The sequence below is a fragment of the Corylus avellana genome, chromosome ca11 (genome assembly GCF_901000735.1).
Source record: "Corylus avellana chromosome ca11, CavTom2PMs-1.0".
In the NCBI taxonomy this organism is placed as follows: domain Eukaryota; kingdom Viridiplantae; phylum Streptophyta; class Magnoliopsida; order Fagales; family Betulaceae; genus Corylus; species Corylus avellana.
This window is the reverse complement of record NC_081551.1, coordinates 1137703-1157426: the sequence shown is the minus strand read 5'-3', so window position 1 is coordinate 1157426 and position 19724 is coordinate 1137703. Positions and strand designations below refer to the sequence as shown.

Sequence of the window (19724 nt, the reverse complement as noted above, 5' to 3'; positions counted from 1 at the left end):
ACCATTATAATGTAGTAATTATAAAAATTAGGCAAAATATAATAAAATCTGAGCTAATAACATAAGAATGTTGAGAAGTGGGGAACTTTTTTATTAGTCAAGATATTAAATTGAAAAAGAAAATTTTTAAGGTATACACAATTATCAAATAAGTCCCTTCTATTAACTTTTTAAGGATTAAATTATCAAAAAAGTCCCTAATGTTAATGAACTACAAAGGTCAAATACATCCCTTGCAAATGAAAAGAAAATGGTAAAAGATATAAACATTAAATTATATGCAAAAACAACCATCTTACATTTTTATGTCTCACATAATGTTAATGAACTAATTAAAAAGGTCAAAAACGTGCTTTCTTTGCCTAAGAACTTCTCTGCCATTTACAGGATCAAAAGGCAAGCAGGCTGCTGTTGGCTCTCCAAGATCTTGCAAAGCTTGCACATAAGGCCGATGAATTAAATTTACAATGTCACATCAGGATCATCGTCATAATCAAAATCTGGGTCGGCTGAAGACTTAAATCTCTTCGCATCCCTTTGCCCAGGTCTTCCCTTCTTTGGTTTCCCTCTGTGCCAAGAGTTATAAAGCATCAATGGTGAATATTATCTTTTGAAATTATTAAGAGAAATTGCCCCCAAACCCCTCTCTCCCACCCCTCGAGTTCTGGCATCATGATAGATAAGCATATGAGTTTCTAATGTTAATATTAAAGGATCTAAGTTTGGTCATGTGACAAATAGATCATTTCATCAATTTTTCTGTCACGTTTCTAATGATAGAAGTGCCAGCTGACATATCATCCACGTAAAACTAATAAAATCATACCACATGTATCAAAATCCAAATCATCATGCTGCGTATGCCCACAAATTTTTTAAAAAAAAAACATAAAAAAAAAAAGCTAAACAAAAGGGTGGAAGGGTGGCTTCCCCCCTGCAGCCACCCCCCTCCTCCCTCTACCAAGGTGGAGGTAGGTGGAGCCATCTCCACAAGGAGGGGCGACCAGACCCCAGTAGTAGGCATGGCTCGCACGGGCAACCCCCATCTGTAGGGTTGGCTCACGCAGCCACCCTCGAGGGAGTGATTGCAGTGAGGTAGTTTGCACAACCACCAGCAGCAGTGGGGGTGGAGTCATCACCCCTCCACCCTCTCTTATTATTATTATTATTTTCAATTTTTTTTTTTTTTTTGTGTTTTTCTCTTCATTTACAGGCATATGTGGCATGATGACATAGCTTTTTAATACATGTGGCACAATGCCATTAGTCTTATGTGGAGAATATGCCAACGGACACTTCTACAATTAAAAATGGGGAAAAAAATTGACAAATTGCCTATTTGTTACATGGTCAAAACTCGGATCCTTAATTGTAAAAAAATTAGAAGCTCAGATCCTTATTTGTCATACAGCCAAAATCGAGTGGGGGTATGAAGCAATTCCCAATTATTAATAAAGCTTTTGCTAACAACTGTCCTAAAGGCATAGGTTACGGGAAAATTTAATACTCCACATGTAAAACTTTTTCTTATTTTCAGAAAAAGAAAAAGTCCAATTATACACACAAGTACCATAAAAACACACCCACCCAACCACAGTGAATTTTTGCATGTGCCTATGGGTCCCAATAGCAGATCTAATTCTCCTTCTAAAAATCATGCATTGCAGTTATTAACGGACCATTATATGCTTCTTAACCTATGCCCTAAAGGGCAGCCTTAACCATTTTGGAGTTTGGGTAATATCTAAACTAGAGGAGTACTTACTGCCCATTTGCGTATATAGCTCCACCCTTAGATCGACCAGGACCAAAATCTGATCTCCCATCTATGATGAACACAATGAAAGGAAAAGCATAAAAATTTAGTGAAGGAAGGCTATCAATATGTTTGCGTATATAAGCTCACCATCTCGTCCAGCCGTAAGCTCTTCCGCCTGACAAACAGTGGAAGAGACATACACAAAACATGTTAGAAATAAATTAAATAACCTCCCTGTGGACAAGACACCATTACCATATTGATAAAAGAAAGTCTAGCAAAAGGATCAACAATTTTATAGCCCAAGAAACCTGCTATTAGAAAAGATTGGGAAAAGGAGAAGAAAGGGACACCACAATTGACGAAGAGTTTAGAGTCGATAAAGCACAGTATATGGCACTATTCTTGTTCCTCTCAGACAAAATCAATACTAAGGTACACTGATGTTACAAATGACATATAGATATCTCTTTCAGTAAGTACTAAACCTTCCTCATATTCCTAAAGAAATTTGCTGGTTTACTAAAATTTTAATTTGTTATATATTTTGTGTGGTGGAAAACATATTAGCACTTTTAGCAAAGCAATCATCCCTAAATATTTCTGCGAAAAAGGCCTAAAACTAATTTTGGTCACATACAGAATTCTGTCATAAATCAGATTCAGAAAGGAATACAACTTTACTGTCTAACCCCCACCCCCTCCAAAGAAAAGACAATCACTTAATTTTCTCTAAATAACTCCGAATGGTCAACACAGGGAAGCATCATATCCACCACCATTTTCTCTCAACTCTTTGTTTTTCTTTTTTGTTTCTTGGCTCTAAATTCAGATCTTGAAGAGGGACTAACTAGGAGTTCTTTAGTTATTGGTATAATCCCCACCCACCAACCCCCTTCATTTCCTCTTCCATAAAACTCTCTTTGAAAGAAAGAGTAATAAAAAAGTGCAAAAAAATAAAAGGTGAACTGCACCTTGTTTATGTACTAATATCTTTATCAGTTAAACCTGAATTATAAGCACATATGCTTCATATGAAAGTTATAAAGAAACCACTGATCAACAGTGCAGATGCTTTGGCAGTAACATGACACAAGTAAAAATGTTAACCATCAAATGAGTGCAGACTTTGAGCTGGAATTTACAGAAAAGTGAAGGCACAGATCACTTTATCTTGCACGGATCCTATGACCACTTCTTCGAGAAAGGCAGGAAAGTAGCACAAGAAAATATTTAGTACTAGATGAAATGCCACTACGGGACAATTAAGATTCAAAATACATACTGCTGGTGAGGTGACTGAAGATAATGAAAAGAGCCTATCTTCAGGCTGAAACTTCCTGGACCGCTTCAAGCTGCAACCACAAGTTTTCAAGAAGTTACATGTCATTGATATCACATGAACAGCAATCCACCTAATCTGCAAAGTCTCTCTGTACTTTTATTCATATATGTACACAAAGCGGCAAACATCAAGGTACGTGCGTCTTACTATTAGCCAGAACCAAAATATATAACCATTTGCCAATTCTTGTAGTTTTATCTAAAATACTGTAATAATATGAACTTCACCATATTGCAACATATGGATTTGAAATATTTAACACATGGTATCAACCAAAAAGGAAGCAACATGACTACATGAGAAAATTAATCAAATAAAATATTTCGTTCAAGCATAAACACTAAATGGATAGGATACTTCTACAGCAGATTTCAGATATAATGTAGTCTAATTATCATGGATTTGGAATTTAGCACATATATAATCTCAACTAAAGTTCATAAGAAGCAAAGCTACATGTGTCAAGAACAATGAAAGAAAAGGATTGCGTAATTATAGGAGGAAAAATATAAGGAGAAGAATATCTTAGCCACTCCATACAGGGCAGTGCTCTTAGATGAAGATAGGAATCCTTCAAAACCTTTCAACACATTGCCGCATTGGCTTGGATCCTGTAGATAACCTGTCTCCATATCATAGACCTGGAATTAGAGCATAACTATTAGGCTGCAGTAGATTCTTCTGTTAATGAAGAAAACAATGTGAATTATATACATTAGTGGCTTGAACTATGCATAACTCCTAAGTCAAATTGATTCTTGTGGGCAATGTCAATATTGTTGATGGTTTGGTAGGTATCCTGGAATGCAAGGTTTCTTCTTTGACTTTGAAGTATCTTGGTCTCCCATTAAGAGTTTTAAGGCCAAATCTAATTGGGATGTTGTTATTGAGAAGATTAGGCATCGTTTGGCTGGCTGTAAGAGGATGTACTTGTCTAAGGGTGGGAGGATTACCTTGATCAAGAACTTGTTATTGTTCAACCATGCTCTTTTAGGGAAGTGGCTATGGCGCTATATGCTAGACAGAGGCTTTGTGGAGTCTAAATATGCCAGCTCGTGGGGTGAGTGGTGTTCTAATGAGGTTCATGGGTCATATGGGGTGGGGTTGTGGAAAAATATCAGGAGGGGTTGGGAGGAGTTCTCTAGTCATACTAGATTTGAGGTGGAAGACGACTCCAATATAAGATTCAACAATGATCTGTGGTGTGGGGATTGGACTCTCAAGGAACCTTTTTCCGGATTTGTTTGGTATTGCTCGCACAAGGATGGTTATGTGACAGATCATTTGGAGATTTTTAGTGGCTCACATCAATTGAACGTAAGCTTTATCAGAGTGGCTCATGAGTGGGAGGTGATTGTTTTTTAAATTGTTGTATTCCTTTAGATTGGGTTGAGGAGGTACATACAAACTTTGTTGAGCCCCCTCAAAGAAAGGTGTGTTCAATGTTAGATTGTTCTACAGTATCTTTGTCTCTCATGAGTATTGGGTGGAGTAAGGTTGTCCTAAGAGCAGCGTTCTTTGCTTGGTCTGTTGACCTAGGAAGACCCTCACTTTGGATAATCTTAGGAAGCGTCACGTCTTGGTGATCCATTGGTGTTATATGTGTAAAGAGAACGGAGAGTCTAAGAATCATTTTTTCCATTGTAAGGTTGCTAGTACCTTATGGAGTGTTATTTTAAGTTGTTTTGGGTTGTCTTGAGTTATGCCTAGGCATGTGGTGGACCTTGTGTGGAAGATGGTGTCGTCTTGCCTTTTGCGATGTCTTTAGAGGGAAATGAATGATAGAAGTTTTGAAGATCGCAAGAGGAGGATGGTAGAACTAAAGTCTTTCTTTTTCAAAACTCTTCACCTCTCATTTTATTCTGGTCTTTCACATTTTCTTAAATATCCACAATTTCAATTAGATTGCCATCTATAGCACCAAAAAATACTAATTAATAAATTTTTAGATGAAATTCTCCAACAAGATCAAATTATTGATTGTAAAGAAACAGTTTCCAGTCGGATAAGAAATTATAAAAAAAACTAATTTTAATTATTGATCGTAAAGAAACAACTTGGAAAGGGAATACACTATTTTGCATTAATGAGTTGACTTTTCCTCAATTTTCTCGGAAACCAAACATAGTATGAATTATAACCACAAAATACCAACAAGAAAAAAGAAAGAAAGAAAGAAAGAAAAAAAAACCTGCTTTTCAATGTTACGAAGCTCCTCGTGAAGTTTGGCTCTCCTACTGAGTAGAGAAGTGAGCATTGCCGATGGGTTCAATGAGCCTTTTTGCCCTGAAAAAATCGAGACTACGTTAAAAAAATCAATCTTTTTCAAATTCAAATTCAAATCCACGAAAAAATCCAACGACTACCCTCAGATTCCATTTTCGCGCGAAAAAACTGACAGTGAAAAACCCTAATCGGTGAAAAGGGAGTTCTCCGCTAGGGCACGAGATAGAGGTTTGGGGGGGTAAAGAGGGGTTAGTTCTCTACGGGTGTTTACAACTGCTAATCATGTACACTCTCCATTCATACCCCGCCATGTCATTGTAAATTGCTTAGGCCTCTCCCAAGCCCAAACTTGGGCCGGATCCTGTAGGTTATAAACGACGTCGTCGGCTTACCAATCCATTTCCCCTGTCTTTCTCAACAGGGCTTGCCTTTGACAATAGCACTAACGATAAAAATTATAAAACAACTGGTACGCGGCGACTAGATAACGTTGAAGTGAGATGCTTTAGCACGTGCGACGTGGGACCCTTTTCCTTTCAACGGTAGAGATTCGTTTGGGGGTCACATCGATAGTGATCTGCCTACATCTAAAAGGTGATTTAGTGCCCACTTTTACACGTATACATGCAGATAGAGGAATAGATTCACGGTCCCACCGGTCCTCAAAATCGACGCTCCATATTCTATACAACACTTTTCCCAGTCAACGAAAGAAAAGCAGCGTCGATGCTACGCAAAGGCTCAACTATTCGAACTAGGGGTGGGCAAATTAACCGTTACCGTTTAACCGGCTGTCTACCGGCTTCGACCGAACCGATATAAACCGTAGCCGATATGCTGATATCCTTATCGGTTAAAAAAAGTATACCGGAATTCGGTCCGGTCCGGTCCGGTCCGGTTAAGCGGTTCTTATCAGTTAACCGATTTAACCGATAAGAAACCGGAATTTTTTTTTTTTTTTTTTTAATTCTAGTCCCAAAACGGCGTCGTTTAGTCTTTTAGAGAGGTTTCCAAATTCCCACAAGTGACACAGGTTTCCGAATTTGTGTAATGGTGTTGCCCATGACTTATTTTCCTTTTGCTAAGTGACTTTAATTAGTTAATACTTTGTTTATTATTCATTAATGAATTTTATTTTAATTTGGGTTTGGGTAGGTTTGATGTTTTTTTTTTAAGTGATGGCATTTGATGAGATTTCTTTGCCTTTGGTAAAAGCATTTTTCATTAACTAGTTTTGCTAGTCTAATTAGCATTCATTATGTTAATTAGTCCATTTGCTTTGGAAAAATGTATTTTATAATATATAAAAAAAAAAAAAAAAGTTGAAGTGGATCAATATAAAAAAGCTTCAATTTTTAGCCCAAAAAACAAATATTTGGGTCCCAACAAAAAGTATTTGGTCCCTAAAACAACTCATTTTTAATAAGTTATTTTAGCCCAACAAAAAGTATTTGGGCTCTCAAAAGTCAAAAAAACTCATTTTTGGTTTTTGGCCCAACAAAATAAATCAATATAAAGCTCTCGGTTAAATCGGTTAACCGGTTTAACCGGACCGTTTAACCGTGTACCGTTTTAACCGAAATTATCGGTTAAAATTCTTATTGGTTCGGTATCGGTTAATAAACCGTTTAACCGAAAATTATCGGTTAATAACCGATAAGGTCCTTAACCGGACCGTTTTGACCGATACCCAGGCCTAATTCGAACATGGAGTGGAGCGGATTGCTTCGTAGAAATTTTCTCTTATTTTTCTATCCCAATTGTTCCGCAATATTGCACTTGTGTCTTATTATAGAATATATATATATATATGTTTTTATTTTAACCCATTCAATATCAACTGAAATTAAACTTAATTTTAATCTATTTTCTTAATCTTTGACATAAAAAAAAAACAATTTGACTTTGTATTAAACGTGTATTTGGCACTATAATTTTGAATATAAAAAATATGATTTTAAGTTTTTTTTTTTTTTTAACGTTTTCAAACTCAAGTAATAGGGAAATGTTAAGGAGTCAAACAAATGAACTCAAAAAAAATTTCAAACTGATGTGACAGACCGTAAGTAGTAAACAAAGGAGAAGGAATTGCATTTTTTAATTTAAAAACTCTTATCACGTCAGTTTCATTTGTTTGGCTCCCTAACATTTTTTCAAGTAATAAGATGCGTTTTTAAAATCGCATTTTTTAAAATTGCAAACCCAAAAGAACATGAAACATGATCCATGTCTTCTTCCTTTTTTAAATCAATGAAGGAGAATGTTTTGGCAAAAGAGGATAAATACAAAACCTTACTTTCAAATATCACCTTTCTTTAATTTGATGCTTATCAAAAGTCATTAGCTATTTTTGAAATTTTCAAGAGTTTGACCCGGTAAAAATATAGCTAAATGGTATAATTGTGGGATATTACATAATTTTTTTTAGGATTTAGATATACATAAAAAATTAAAAAAAATAAATAAAAAAATTAATATTTAAACATTTTCTCAATTATTTCTTGTTTTTAAGAAATCTTTAAAGCTTTTAGGGTAACTCGAATTTTTGAAATTCTAATAATTAATATTAAATTAAGCGGTTGGTTTAAATTTAATGATTAGGATTTTAATAATTCTATAATAGAATTATCCTATCAAATCGATAACATGCATCCTAGTCCCTTTTGGCCAATTCAAAAAATACTTTTAAATTTTTTATATTAATCATGGTGGATCCTATATATATGTAGAATATTAAATTAGGGAAATTTTCAATAATTCATGTTTCCTTTTTAGAGACCACATATATATGGAAATATTTATAAACTCAAATTAAAAATAACAATAATTTGTATGTTCATTCCTACTCCACCTCATGGTTTGAATTATTGCCAGCTCAATGCCACGTTACAAATTACTCAAGAAATTTCTAAACAAATGTCTCCAACTTATGTCATGTCATCCAACCAATGATAATGACCATAGATAGTGACGATAGCTATTTATTTCAAAGAACTATATAGTTGACAATTTATCTTATTATAAGATAAGAACGAAAAACTATTTCAACCCCCCCCCCCTTTTTTTCATTCTTAACCTAAGTCGAAACCCACAAGGAAATACACAATGGGCATCGGAGACCATGCCTTCACAATAAAAAAACTCCTTTTACCTTGCTTAGAAAAAGAAAAAAAATGCCTATTACCTTAAAATACCTTCCATTTAGACCAATCCAGACAATATGCAATGGACAATTCATGTGAGCGGGTACTGACTCTATTCTGTTTAGGCATGAGCTCCAACACCTGTTTGAATATAATGCTTTTCTCACATGAGGGGTTTATCGCTTATATAGTTAGGCCTCATAATTTTTGACACGATTTATAAGTTTGACATGAAATTATTAGGTTAGAATTGATTTAAATAAATAATTTTTTATATGACTTGCAAACTTGATACGAATTTAATACAAAATTAATGAGTTAAAATTGATGAATTTTGCCTATTTTAATTAAATGTATTAAATTAAGATTGATATATATATATATATATATATAGAGTAATGCTATAAGTTTTTTCAAAATCCTCTTAGAGTCATCCCAAATGTGATGTGACTTTTAAAATTATCAATAGATCAAAAGTCAATAAATCACATATCAAATTTAACAATAATTTTAAAAAATACATCACATTTAAAATAATTCTAAAAAGACTTATAACATTACTATATTTATCTTTTATCATATAACCCGAATTCAACACCGTAAATTCTGGTACCCATTTGAATGTACGGACTAGCTTTTATCCGATCGTACGGTAGAGGAGAGGCACCCAAGCCTCATCTCCTCAGAAAAGTCCAAAAAAACTTTGGAAAAGAAAAGAGAGAGGAAGGTGCAGTTGTCTTTGGTTGTTTGACATTATTCCCTTTTCCCTTTATTGTTTGGTTTTTTTTTTTAAAGTTATTTATTTATTTTTCAACTCTTCTGGGTCTGTCATTTTTTTGTCTTTCCCATAACAGTACTTTGCCTTTCCGTCCAAAACTCAGCCACCCCTTGCTTTCTCTTCTTCTTTATCAGAGCTTGCTCCTCTTCTTCTTCTTCTTTCTTCTTCTTGCCCTGTCTCAGTTATAAGTTTTTTGCTACCATGTCTTTCAGATGGCTCAGTCGGGTATCTCTCTCTTTCTCTCTATCTGTTAATTTGATTTTGATTTTGATTTTGTTTCTTCGCAGTGCAGCTAATCACTTTAAAGTTTTAATCTAATTTTTCTAATTTTTCAATATCAGCTTTGATGAAAATTTAGATCACTGAACTTTGGCTGCTGATGAAGTTCAGGAAAATAGAAAAAAAATTGATTCTTTTTCTTTGGGTGGAAGACTTTTTAAATTTTTTTCTTTAAATTATTTGTTCGTAGATAAAGTTAATACCTTCAGCCGGTTGATAGAGCTAACATATCTGTTCTCTAATGGGGTTTGATTTGATCCCTTTTAAAGTAATTGTCTTGAAACTATTTAGATAATTATATTGTTTAGTGAATCAAGGAGTTGAAAATTGTTCTATTTACAATTGAGCATGAATCTAACTCTTTAATCATGCCATCTACCTATGAAGAAACTGAATTCTGTTTATGAATCCAAATTTCAAGCAGTGCATGATCTTGGCTGACTACCATTTTTAGATATGATCTTATCCGTCTAACAGTATTCGTCATTGGATCTCCTATATGATGAAATATATAGTCCAAATTGTGTAACATGGGAATACAATTTTCGATCATCTATGACGAGTTGTTGATGAGTATCTTATAAATAGAAAGGAATTAATAGCCTATTATTATTATGCATGTTATTTTGAAGTTTTTTGTAATTTTAGATGGAACAATTTTGTGATGCAATTTGATTTGGTTTCAGCCGAATGCTTCGTGCGGCATGGGTGTTGCTGATCACACCAAAAACACTTTTATGGAATTGAAGAGGAAGAAGGTTCACCGTTATGTGATTTTTATGGTTGATGAGAGTAAAAAGGAGGTCGTGGTTGAGAAGACTGGTGGTCCGGCTGAGAGCTATGATGATTTCACTGCAGCTTTGCCTGAGAATGATTGCCGATTTGCTGTATATGATTATGATTTTGTGACTTCTGATAACTGTCAAAAGAGCAAGATATTCTTCATTGCATGGTAAGCTTTCACCTATGATCCCTAAGTATTTGATTTTGATTGGTATTATGAGTTCCTCATTGGCAAGGTAACCAATAAATAAGCACTTAGTTCATCCTTGCGACCTGGAAATTTTCATCATAAATTTCTTTCATGCATGCTTTATCATAAAAATATGAGAAGTTTAAAATTGACGTTGCCTATGTCAATACCTCTTGTGTTCTTAGTTTATTCTGTTAGTTCTTTCATGAGACCTCAAAAATGACTTGCTCAGCATTTTGAATACAATGTTAAAAATAATCAGTCTTTGTGTTGTGGTAATTATAGCATGTTTATTCTGTTGATGTCATGATATCTTCATTTGAACCATATCCCCTACCCTTACTATATGACATTTCCCCCCCGGGGGGTGGGGGAGGGCGCGATGATGGGCTCACAGGTCATGTGGCCATCAATGACATATTTTTTTGTTTTAGTTAATGAATAAAGATCAGTGTTCTTAACATATACTTTTGCTTTATGTATGCATTTATTGACCTTAAAAAACATCTTTTAGGTTTTACAATCTTTTCCTGATGTCAATGTATGTAGTTGCTCAAGACTTGTATCAAATTCCAATTAAATCTTCTACATAATAGTTTTAGAACTCTGGCTTTTATTCGGATTGTTGCCCATATTTTCACTTTGTTTTTTAGCAGCTAAACTTATCAAAAAAAAAAAAAAAAAAAGGTTACTGAGCAGCTGAGAGGAATGCTAAGAAAACTGAGTTCCATTCTTGACAACCCAGTTCTGTTTTCTGTATTTGTTTTGATTTGTCAAAGGAATGCTACTGTGCCTAAGGCCATAAGCTGCCACCGTTTTACCCCCATTTTTTGTTTCTGTCATTTATACTACCATCTTTTGAAACTAGCGTTACATTGTTTGTTTGAACTATCAATTCTATACCTTGTTTTGTTGGGAGGAACACTGTTAATTGATACAAGGCTACGCATTTTGAAGCCTCTGGCAGTTGCATGGTAATGGTTTCAAACATTGGTCCTAGTTTTTGTTATGTAAATGCATAATATCTTCATGCTTATGTTTTATCCTGCAGCAATGGCATTGAACATTTAGCATCACCATTCGAGTAATTTTGCCATCAGGCTCTCATTCTTAATTATTTGTTGCATGACACTGGAATCAGGTCTCCTTCATCCTCTCGAATCCGTGCCAAGATGCTCTATGCCACATCTAGAGACAGGTTTAGACGGGAGCTGGACGGTGTCCACTATGAGATTCAGGCCACTGACCCCACAGAGATGGATCTTGAAGTGATCAAAGACCGAGCACACTGAATGGTCTCTGCAGTTCATAGCTTTCTTCCTCGAGGAAAAGATCTGCTAGGTTTGCCAACTTGTGAACTAGTTAGCTATCCCTGTGCATATCCCATTTTGGGCACAAGATGGTATTGCATAATCCTTGAATAAACTGACATCTTTGAGGGGCATAAGTTTTAGGCTAATATTATCTGGTATCTGAGAAAGTCGATCTCCTTTCTGATTGCCAATTCTCAGGTGAAGATGAGCTTGTAAAGGGTTATTTAGAAACTCTTAATGTGTATCAGCACAAAATTTATGTGAAACAGTAAATTGATTTTATTATAACACTCTCCTACTTCCATCCTTATTTTCCGCAGACATCTCATATATAGTCATTCTTATGATTTGGGCACCTCATAAGAATGTACATTGATTGGGCATCCGTAGGTCTCAAATCTATGTCAAAGAGGCAAATGCAGTGTCTTACATACAAAATCAAGTTTTAGACTTGAGCTGAATGGCAAACATTGTTACCAAATTGCTCAAAGAAGCATTAAGTTAGCTTACTATGAGTTGCGTCAAAAACTTGAAATTAGAACTGGACCATTTAGAAAATTATGGAAGATATACTGTAGTTTTTTTTTACAGCACCAAATTCAACACTGATTATCAAGCATTTATTAGACTCCATGGGATTCATTTCAAGAAAAAAAGTAAATATGTTGATTTTTGGCAAGACTATTCTATTGCACACTTCTTTAACCAATTACACCACAAGCATTCCTAGCGTGGCATATGAGCGTCATTAGTTAACCATCTACTCATGATGCATTATACTCTCTGGGATCCGGATTTTTAGCAATATGCTATCCAGAGATTGTTAGTAATTTGGACAACAAAAATACTAAGGATCTCTATCCCACTCTCCACTGCCGTCATAACTAACTTGGACCTTAAAGTGCACTTTTCAACCAAATGCTTCCATTAAGTTTATCCAAATTCCCAATAAAGCTGGTGGAAGATTCAGAACCCCATAATATGGTCTACCATACTAAGCCAATTCAACTCCAGCATATGGCTTCAAAATGCTTTGCAATTGGTGGGTTGTACGCAGCAATGATGCAGAAACGGATAAATGTTTACACAAAGAAGAAAATATTAGAATCTAATGGCTATCGGACAGCTTTTGTTCATAGGAAATCAAAAAACACACAAAAGAAAGAAGAGGTTTCATTAATGAAATGTAATGGCTACAACATTGTTCAAGAAAAATAACTCTGGACAAGAATAAATGACTTCTGGCTGCTCTTAGTCTGTATCTGATCAAGTTTCAACTTCGTTTTCACCTGACATCTCCTCCAATGATTTACCCTTTGATTCAGGCACTAGAAAAGTAAACAGCAACCCCAAGAAGTTGACCACACCCAACACAATGAGCGAATTCTTCACCCCAATACCTGCAGGGTACCCTGCTTCTGCCTTTGACTTGTCCTGGTTCTGAGCCAAATACAAGAAACCAAATGCACCAACTATAGCTCCAAGCTTCCCCGATGCTGCAGATATGCCATGGCAAGTAGACCGTAACCTAGCCGGGAAAATCTCTGCCGGCACAACAAATGTGGTGGCATTAGGCCCGAAATTTGCAAAGAAGAAGGTAAGTGAATATATCACCACAAACCCAATACGGTTTTCCTTATGAGTCCAATGGTTGTAAGGAAATGCCAAGGCAAACATAAAGACTGTCATGAAGAAGAAACCCATCAGTTGGATAGCAAACCTTCCAATTATGTCAATGAAAGCAACTGTAAACCAGTAGCCAGGGACCGTGCTGCATAGAGCAATTAGTGTTTGTGCCCTTGCAATTTTATACACCTCCTCAACAGCATTCATGGTCTTTGCTGGAGGAATCCACCCAATTGCACTGAAGATGTCCTTTTGGAATAGATTTTGGCTGTAAAATGCAATGTCAAGCAAGAACCATGTGCTTGTTGTTCCAAGCAAGTGAAGTCCATGGCGGCGAGCAAACTGCCTAGAGAACAAACCAAATCCACTACTGCCTGTCTCAAAAATCTTTTGTTCTGCTTCAATGTCAACCTGCAGAACCTTTGACATATCCGATGCAGCCTGTTTTGCATTCTTTGCAACAAGAGCAGTGTAACGAGCAGTTTCAGGCATCTTCATCCTCCAGTAGTAGGTCAGTACAGCTGGAAGTGCACCAACCATTAGAATTATCCTCCATAGATAATCTGCTTGTGGGACAGTTGAGGCAATTGCATCAACATTGTAAGGGGGAGCAGCAAAACTTGCCTTGAATATGGAAGACATGATAATAGCAAATATGCCGCCTCCTAAAATCCCAAATCCTTGCATCGCAAACACTGCAGCAATGAAGGCTCCACGGGTCTTCTTGTTAGCATATTCAGACATGATGGTAGCAGAAAGTGGATAATCACCGCCAATGCCAAAACCAAGCCAGAACCGAAAGAAGCAAAGCGTGCCCATCACAGCTTTTGCATCATGCCCGAAAGAAAGGCCTGAAGCAACAGAGCAAACAAACATGAGCAGGAGAGTCAAGCCATAGACTCGTTTTCTGCCCATCTTGTCACCAAGCCATCCAAAGAAGAGCTGCCCTGCAAGAGTTCCACACAGTGCTACGCCATTGACAGAAGCTGAAACATTGGGAGGCAATGTGCCGGGCTTTTCTGAACCTTCAACATGGTAGTATATGCGGCCGAGCAATTTGGTGACAAGGGATATGCAGAAAAGATCATATGCATCAGTGAAGAACCCCATTCCAGCAATTATGATTGCAGTGAAATGGTACCATTGTGTTTTGGCAACATCAAGCGCATCCAAAACCTCCAGTTGTTTCTTCGCCATGCTTGTCTAGCTCAATTACAATGCTGCTGTCTCTTGTCTTTCCTCTCTCTTTCTCTCTCTCTCTCACGGACCACCTCTCTTTTTTCTTTTTCTCTGCTTTCTGCGGGAGTTAAGGGCGTTTAGTTAGGCACATGCTCTACAGTTTTTGAACAAAAATCTTTAAATCTTTTATTTGAAATGTGACAGAAAAATTTTGGATTGGGATTCCTATAATGTGAAATGATAAAAAAATTTTCTTTCAACCATCTCCCATCTCCATATAGTGAATGAATCCTTGATGATTTAATTACCCTAAATCAAGTGATTTAGATGATTTGATAAATGTTTACATATAGAAGCTTATAATAATCTAAAGAGATATAAAGATTAAGATGGTTCGGCTTATGGCCTATGAGTAATGCTACAATGAGGACTAGAGTCTCTAATATGATGTGGCTTTTAAAATCATTATTGAATTTGAGATAATCATTGAGTTTTGATTGATGATTTTAAAAGTCACATTATATTTTGGAGGATTCAATGAGGACTCATTCTTCTAGCATTATTCTTTTTGGCTATATCTTTCATTTGATTTGACTACGATGATCTATCTATAGAGCTTTACAGAAATCAAATACAAATGCATCTCTTAAATTAAGGTAACTAAATCCCTTAATTTTACGGTAATCAAATCATCTAGATATCTTGATTTGGGGGTAATTAAATCATCAAGAATTTCCATCCTTATCACTAAAACATTTGTAGGCCCTTTGAGATGGGCTCTTTGGTCGAGCAGAGGCTATTTGGCTAAGCAACTTGCTATGGCAATGGGCTCTATTGAGCCCCCTCTCACACCCTCATGTTGGATTCAAGATTAGAATCTTTAACAATTTGCTGTCTAAATTACAATTCGATTCGGGATTGGAATCTTCAATAATTTGTTGTTCAAATTGTCAAAGAGCCTGTGGTGGTATTTGGCAAAGGTGGTGAGGGTTGCCTAGACAGTACTGTAGAGTGTCGGTATATGTGCCTTTAATAAAATGAGCTGGCTGTCAACCTAGCTACCTATTCTGGTAGGTGACTCCCATATGATCTCTCTTACAATTATTGCCCATATTGCTAGACAACAAGTTACTGAAAATATTTACCCATCCATCGATTCAAAGGAGGAGGGGGAATTCCAATCCATGTATGAAAAGAAAAGCTTCACATTTCCTTATGATAATCAAAAACTAATATTATGTGAATGCAATATCATAACATACCTGTTATCAATTAAGTACCAAAATACGAAGAATTACAAGAAAGATTAAAGAATCATAGAAAGCGTACATCTAAGGAAGTTGAGGCTCTCTTTGGATCTTAAAATGCACAAGGACATATAAAAAGTCAAAAAAAAAAAAAAAATTGGAATTACAAACTTTCTAAAGCTTCTTCTAATTTTTCAGATGCTTTTCAAAATCTAAAAAGGAAATAAAGGGTATTAATTTTCAAAATGTTTGTTTTTGAAATATATAGAATTTGCCCGTGTCCTTCTAGTTTTATTTGCAATCGTTCATATTGAAACCCTCATAAAAAAGAATAATGTTTTCCTCCAAATTGAATTGGAGAAATTATCTCTAATCCACCCTATTCAAAATGCATATGATTTCACATGTGATAACAAATTATTCCTATGAGATATCAAAATGCACCTTCAAAATTTCTAAAACGTTCAAATAAATATCAATGCATGTTGTGGTACTATACAAAAAGTTAATTAATATATAGTAATTAACGTGAAAAACAAACTCAAATAATTAATTAATTTTTTTTTTTTAACATGCATGCGTCAAAGGACAAAGATTTCTGGCTCAAATGACAATTGCATGAATGGATGTAAATTTCCGACAAGAAACAAAGACAAAGAATACAAATAATGCAGAGAAAAGATTGTGAAACCGACCTGACTTTGTCAATCTTGTGTTTGTTGAGAGAGAGAAAGAGGGAGACAGAAAAAAATTAATTGATGCATATAAAAGTGTACGTGGGGTTGAGAATTTATATGGATTGAATATTGAAACATGCTTAAAAAAACCAGAATATCTAAGCCGCATATTCCCATAATCTTCTCTCTCATCTCTCTGTCAATTACCCTATTTTTGTCTTTAGATGACTAAATCTTCACCGACCAGTTTATTTCATGTCATTTTTCTAAGTAATGCTACAAGTCTTTTTTGTGTTCCTTTTGAGTCCATCCAAAAATAGTGTGACTGTTAAAATCACCATTGAATTTGTGATTGATCATTATTGAATTTTGATCAAATGATGATTTTAATAGCCACATCATTCTTAAAGGGACTCAAGAGAAACTTGTAAAATTACCTCATTTTCTTGCGGAAGATTCCATTTAAATCTTTGCAAGCAAGCAGGCTTTTGCCAACAAATCTCACGCTCTTATTATCTTATTCATTTCAATTTCATTGGGTGCTATTTAACATTTATGGATAAAGTTTAGTTAATTAATCTGTAGAAATTAGAAAATAAACTTGCTTAATTAACCTAATAATAAACTTATTTAATATGTACAACTGTTTGGATTCAAAATTAGTGGCCAACCAGTTGGAAAAGTTGACCACTATAGGAAAGTATACTCCCCTCTCAAGTCTCAAGGAGAGGAAGAAAAAAATGCTAGACTAATCATTTTTTTACAACTTGTTAATATATGTCGGGTTTCAATTACATACTAATATATGTTAGTAATTTACGAAAGAATTATAGGTGTAGCATTACCCGAAAAGGAATACACATCTTCATGACATACATATGCATCACCTCCTATTAGATTTTTATTTTTTATTTTTTTTATTTATTAACACTATATATGTTTAATTCAATTAACACATACAACACACATATTTAGAATAGGAAAATTTTCACTTATCCCACTTATCTCTTTAATGCAGCTAGGATTTTTCGTTAAATTCTAACGGAGGAAATAAAAATGATCAAAATACCCCTTTATAAATAAAATAAAAAAATTCAAAAAAAATCAAAAAGTGAAAAATGGTAAAAAGACCCGTAATGTGTCCGTGGGTTGACTTTTTTTTTTTTTTTTTTAGACTATAAGGACAGTTGTGTTTTTAGAAATTTTATGGGAGTGGAATAGACATTTTACATGTTAGCCGTTTAAGTTAACGATAGAGGATAATTGAAATGGGTTGAAAGATTAAAATCTCATGTTATAAAATTTTAAAATTTAGGGAAATATTGAAAAACGCTTGATAGTTAATGGAGGTAAGCATGGGGTTTTTTTTTTTTTTCTTCCTAATTGAATGAGAGAAAAGGACTACAGGAGAGGATTTTTCCTATTTCTGATCTGGGTAGAAGAAAGAATAGGAGATCCTGTAGAAATGATTCCAAAAAAAAGAAGGGAAACAGACTATCTAGCTAAAGTATCTACAATAAAATTGGCACTACGAGACACTTTTAAAGCATTTCAACTTTAAAAGGAAGATAAAACTAAACTAACATCAGCAATACAATTAACAAAGTTCCAAGAGGAAAATAAGGTAGGGTTGTTAATGGCTAAAACCACTAGAAGAGTGTCTCCCCAAGGAGAGAAATCTGCATCCCAAAGAAGCTGTCAGCCGAGAAGTCAGCAAGGCTATAAGGGTCTCTCCTTGCAGGGGCTTCTGCGGCAGCTCCAACAGTAGCAACTCTCTCATCACTAATCACAGCAGATGCCACAGCAAAAAAGCCCTTCACAGGAACATCAAAGTTACCTTTAGTAAGAGCATTCCCAGCAGCTTCCTCGTCATTTTTCTTATATTTAAAGATCCAAACTACTTTTTGCTTCCTTATGTCAAAATACGCCCCAATAGCTTCCCTTAATCATTCCCTATATCATTAAAATATTTATTTTTTTAATTATATTATATATATGAGAGGAGAGAGGAGAGTGTAAAGAAGAGAGAGAAATGTTTTTTTTGAATTTAATAATCATAAGGATCGCAATAGTAGAACCCTATACTTTGGGTTCTACTGTAGCGATCCTCATGGTTGAGGCTCATTTAGGGAATCTGCTGTGGGACATTTTTTGTGATTTTTTGGACATATTCCCTACACATAGGGAATAGATTCCCTTATAGGGAGTCTGCTGAGAATGCTCTAAGTATGGTTGACTCAATAGTATAGGCAACTTAGGCCACCACCTTATGCCTCCTAAAAAATGCTTTTACCAAATAAAAAAAGAAGCAAGAGAATGTGAAAGGCTTTGAAAAAAGAAAATTAAAGGAGGTGAAGATGGATGTTTAAAACCTTAAAAGATTTCAAACAAAAGCATGTTTCCTTTTGTTTTCCCTTTTTTATTTTTTTATTTTTCCATCATCCCTAATCAAGTCTTGAATACAAATATTTTATTAATAATTTTGCATCTCAGAAAACAAGAAGTATTGTTTTTGAAAATATTTTATATTTAATATAAAAAAAATATTTTATATCTAATATAAAATTTTATTATATTATTATATTATAATTAAAAATTACACCATTTAACTTTTTGCTCTGACCTCAATTTATATTGAACCGCCTCTAGAGGTAAGTAAAGTTTTCCATTGAAATAGAGTAATTCTATTCATATAGTAAATTTCTATACAATTTTTTTTTTTTTTTTTATCCACACAAGGGAAAGGGGGAGGGGATTTGAACTAATGACCTCTGCTTCATGAAGCGTAGTTCACTGCCGATTGAGGTACCCCTTAGAGACATAAATTTATATACAATTGCTATATAATGAATGACGTTTCGTGTTACTACAACTCCCCAAAGTTAGTGCCACTCCAAGCTTCAATAGTACACCAACTACCAACTACCAACTAAATAATCCATAGAGAATAACTTATATAGGGAGGTTGCACAAAAGTCACCTTTTGTGCCACCATTAAGGAGTTGACACATCAGCTAATTTTATTAGACTTATACTACAAATAAAAACTCAACCACACTAAATTATACTCCAAAAAAATTAAAAAATCAATTTTTTTATTAAAAAAAAAAAAGCAGATTTGAAGCGGCCACCCCTCCCCCACATTGGGTGGCCGGCCGCCGCCCCCAGGCCATGGGGTG

General features: G+C 35.0%; 3 protein-coding genes across 3 annotated transcripts; 1 reads left to right on the top strand and 2 right to left on the bottom strand.

Moving 5' to 3' along the window:
- Positions 1–240: 240 nt before the first annotated feature.
- On the bottom strand, positions 241–5597 carry LOC132165761 (uncharacterized). Its single transcript, XM_059576441.1, has 7 exons — positions 5471–5597; positions 5296–5390; positions 3645–3745; positions 3045–3114; positions 1907–1934; positions 1766–1826; positions 241–568 (listed from the first exon to the last, which is right to left on the bottom strand). Exons 1-7 carry the CDS (start codon positions 5481–5483, stop codon positions 463–465), a joined length of 474 nt encoding a protein of 157 aa, XP_059432424.1. The 5' UTR covers positions 5484–5597; the 3' UTR covers positions 241–462.
- A 3708-nt stretch (positions 5598–9305) lies between these two features.
- LOC132166479 (actin-depolymerizing factor-like) lies at positions 9306–12126 on the top strand. Its single transcript, XM_059577297.1, has 3 exons — positions 9306–9476; positions 10217–10482; positions 11645–12126. The coding sequence occupies exons 1-3, from the start codon at positions 9453–9455 to the stop codon at positions 11793–11795; spliced, it is 441 nt and encodes a 146-aa protein (XP_059433280.1). The 5' UTR covers positions 9306–9452; the 3' UTR covers positions 11796–12126.
- Positions 12127–13012: 886 nt separating this feature from the next.
- Positions 13013–16616, bottom strand: LOC132165362 (inorganic phosphate transporter 1-4). The gene is made up of 2 exons (XM_059575886.1): positions 16564–16616; positions 13013–14739 (listed from the first exon to the last, which is right to left on the bottom strand). Exon 2 carries the CDS (start codon positions 14637–14639, stop codon positions 13083–13085), a length of 1557 nt encoding a protein of 518 aa, XP_059431869.1. The 5' UTR covers positions 14640–14739; positions 16564–16616; the 3' UTR covers positions 13013–13082.
- Between the last annotated feature and the right edge of the window lie 3108 nt (positions 16617–19724).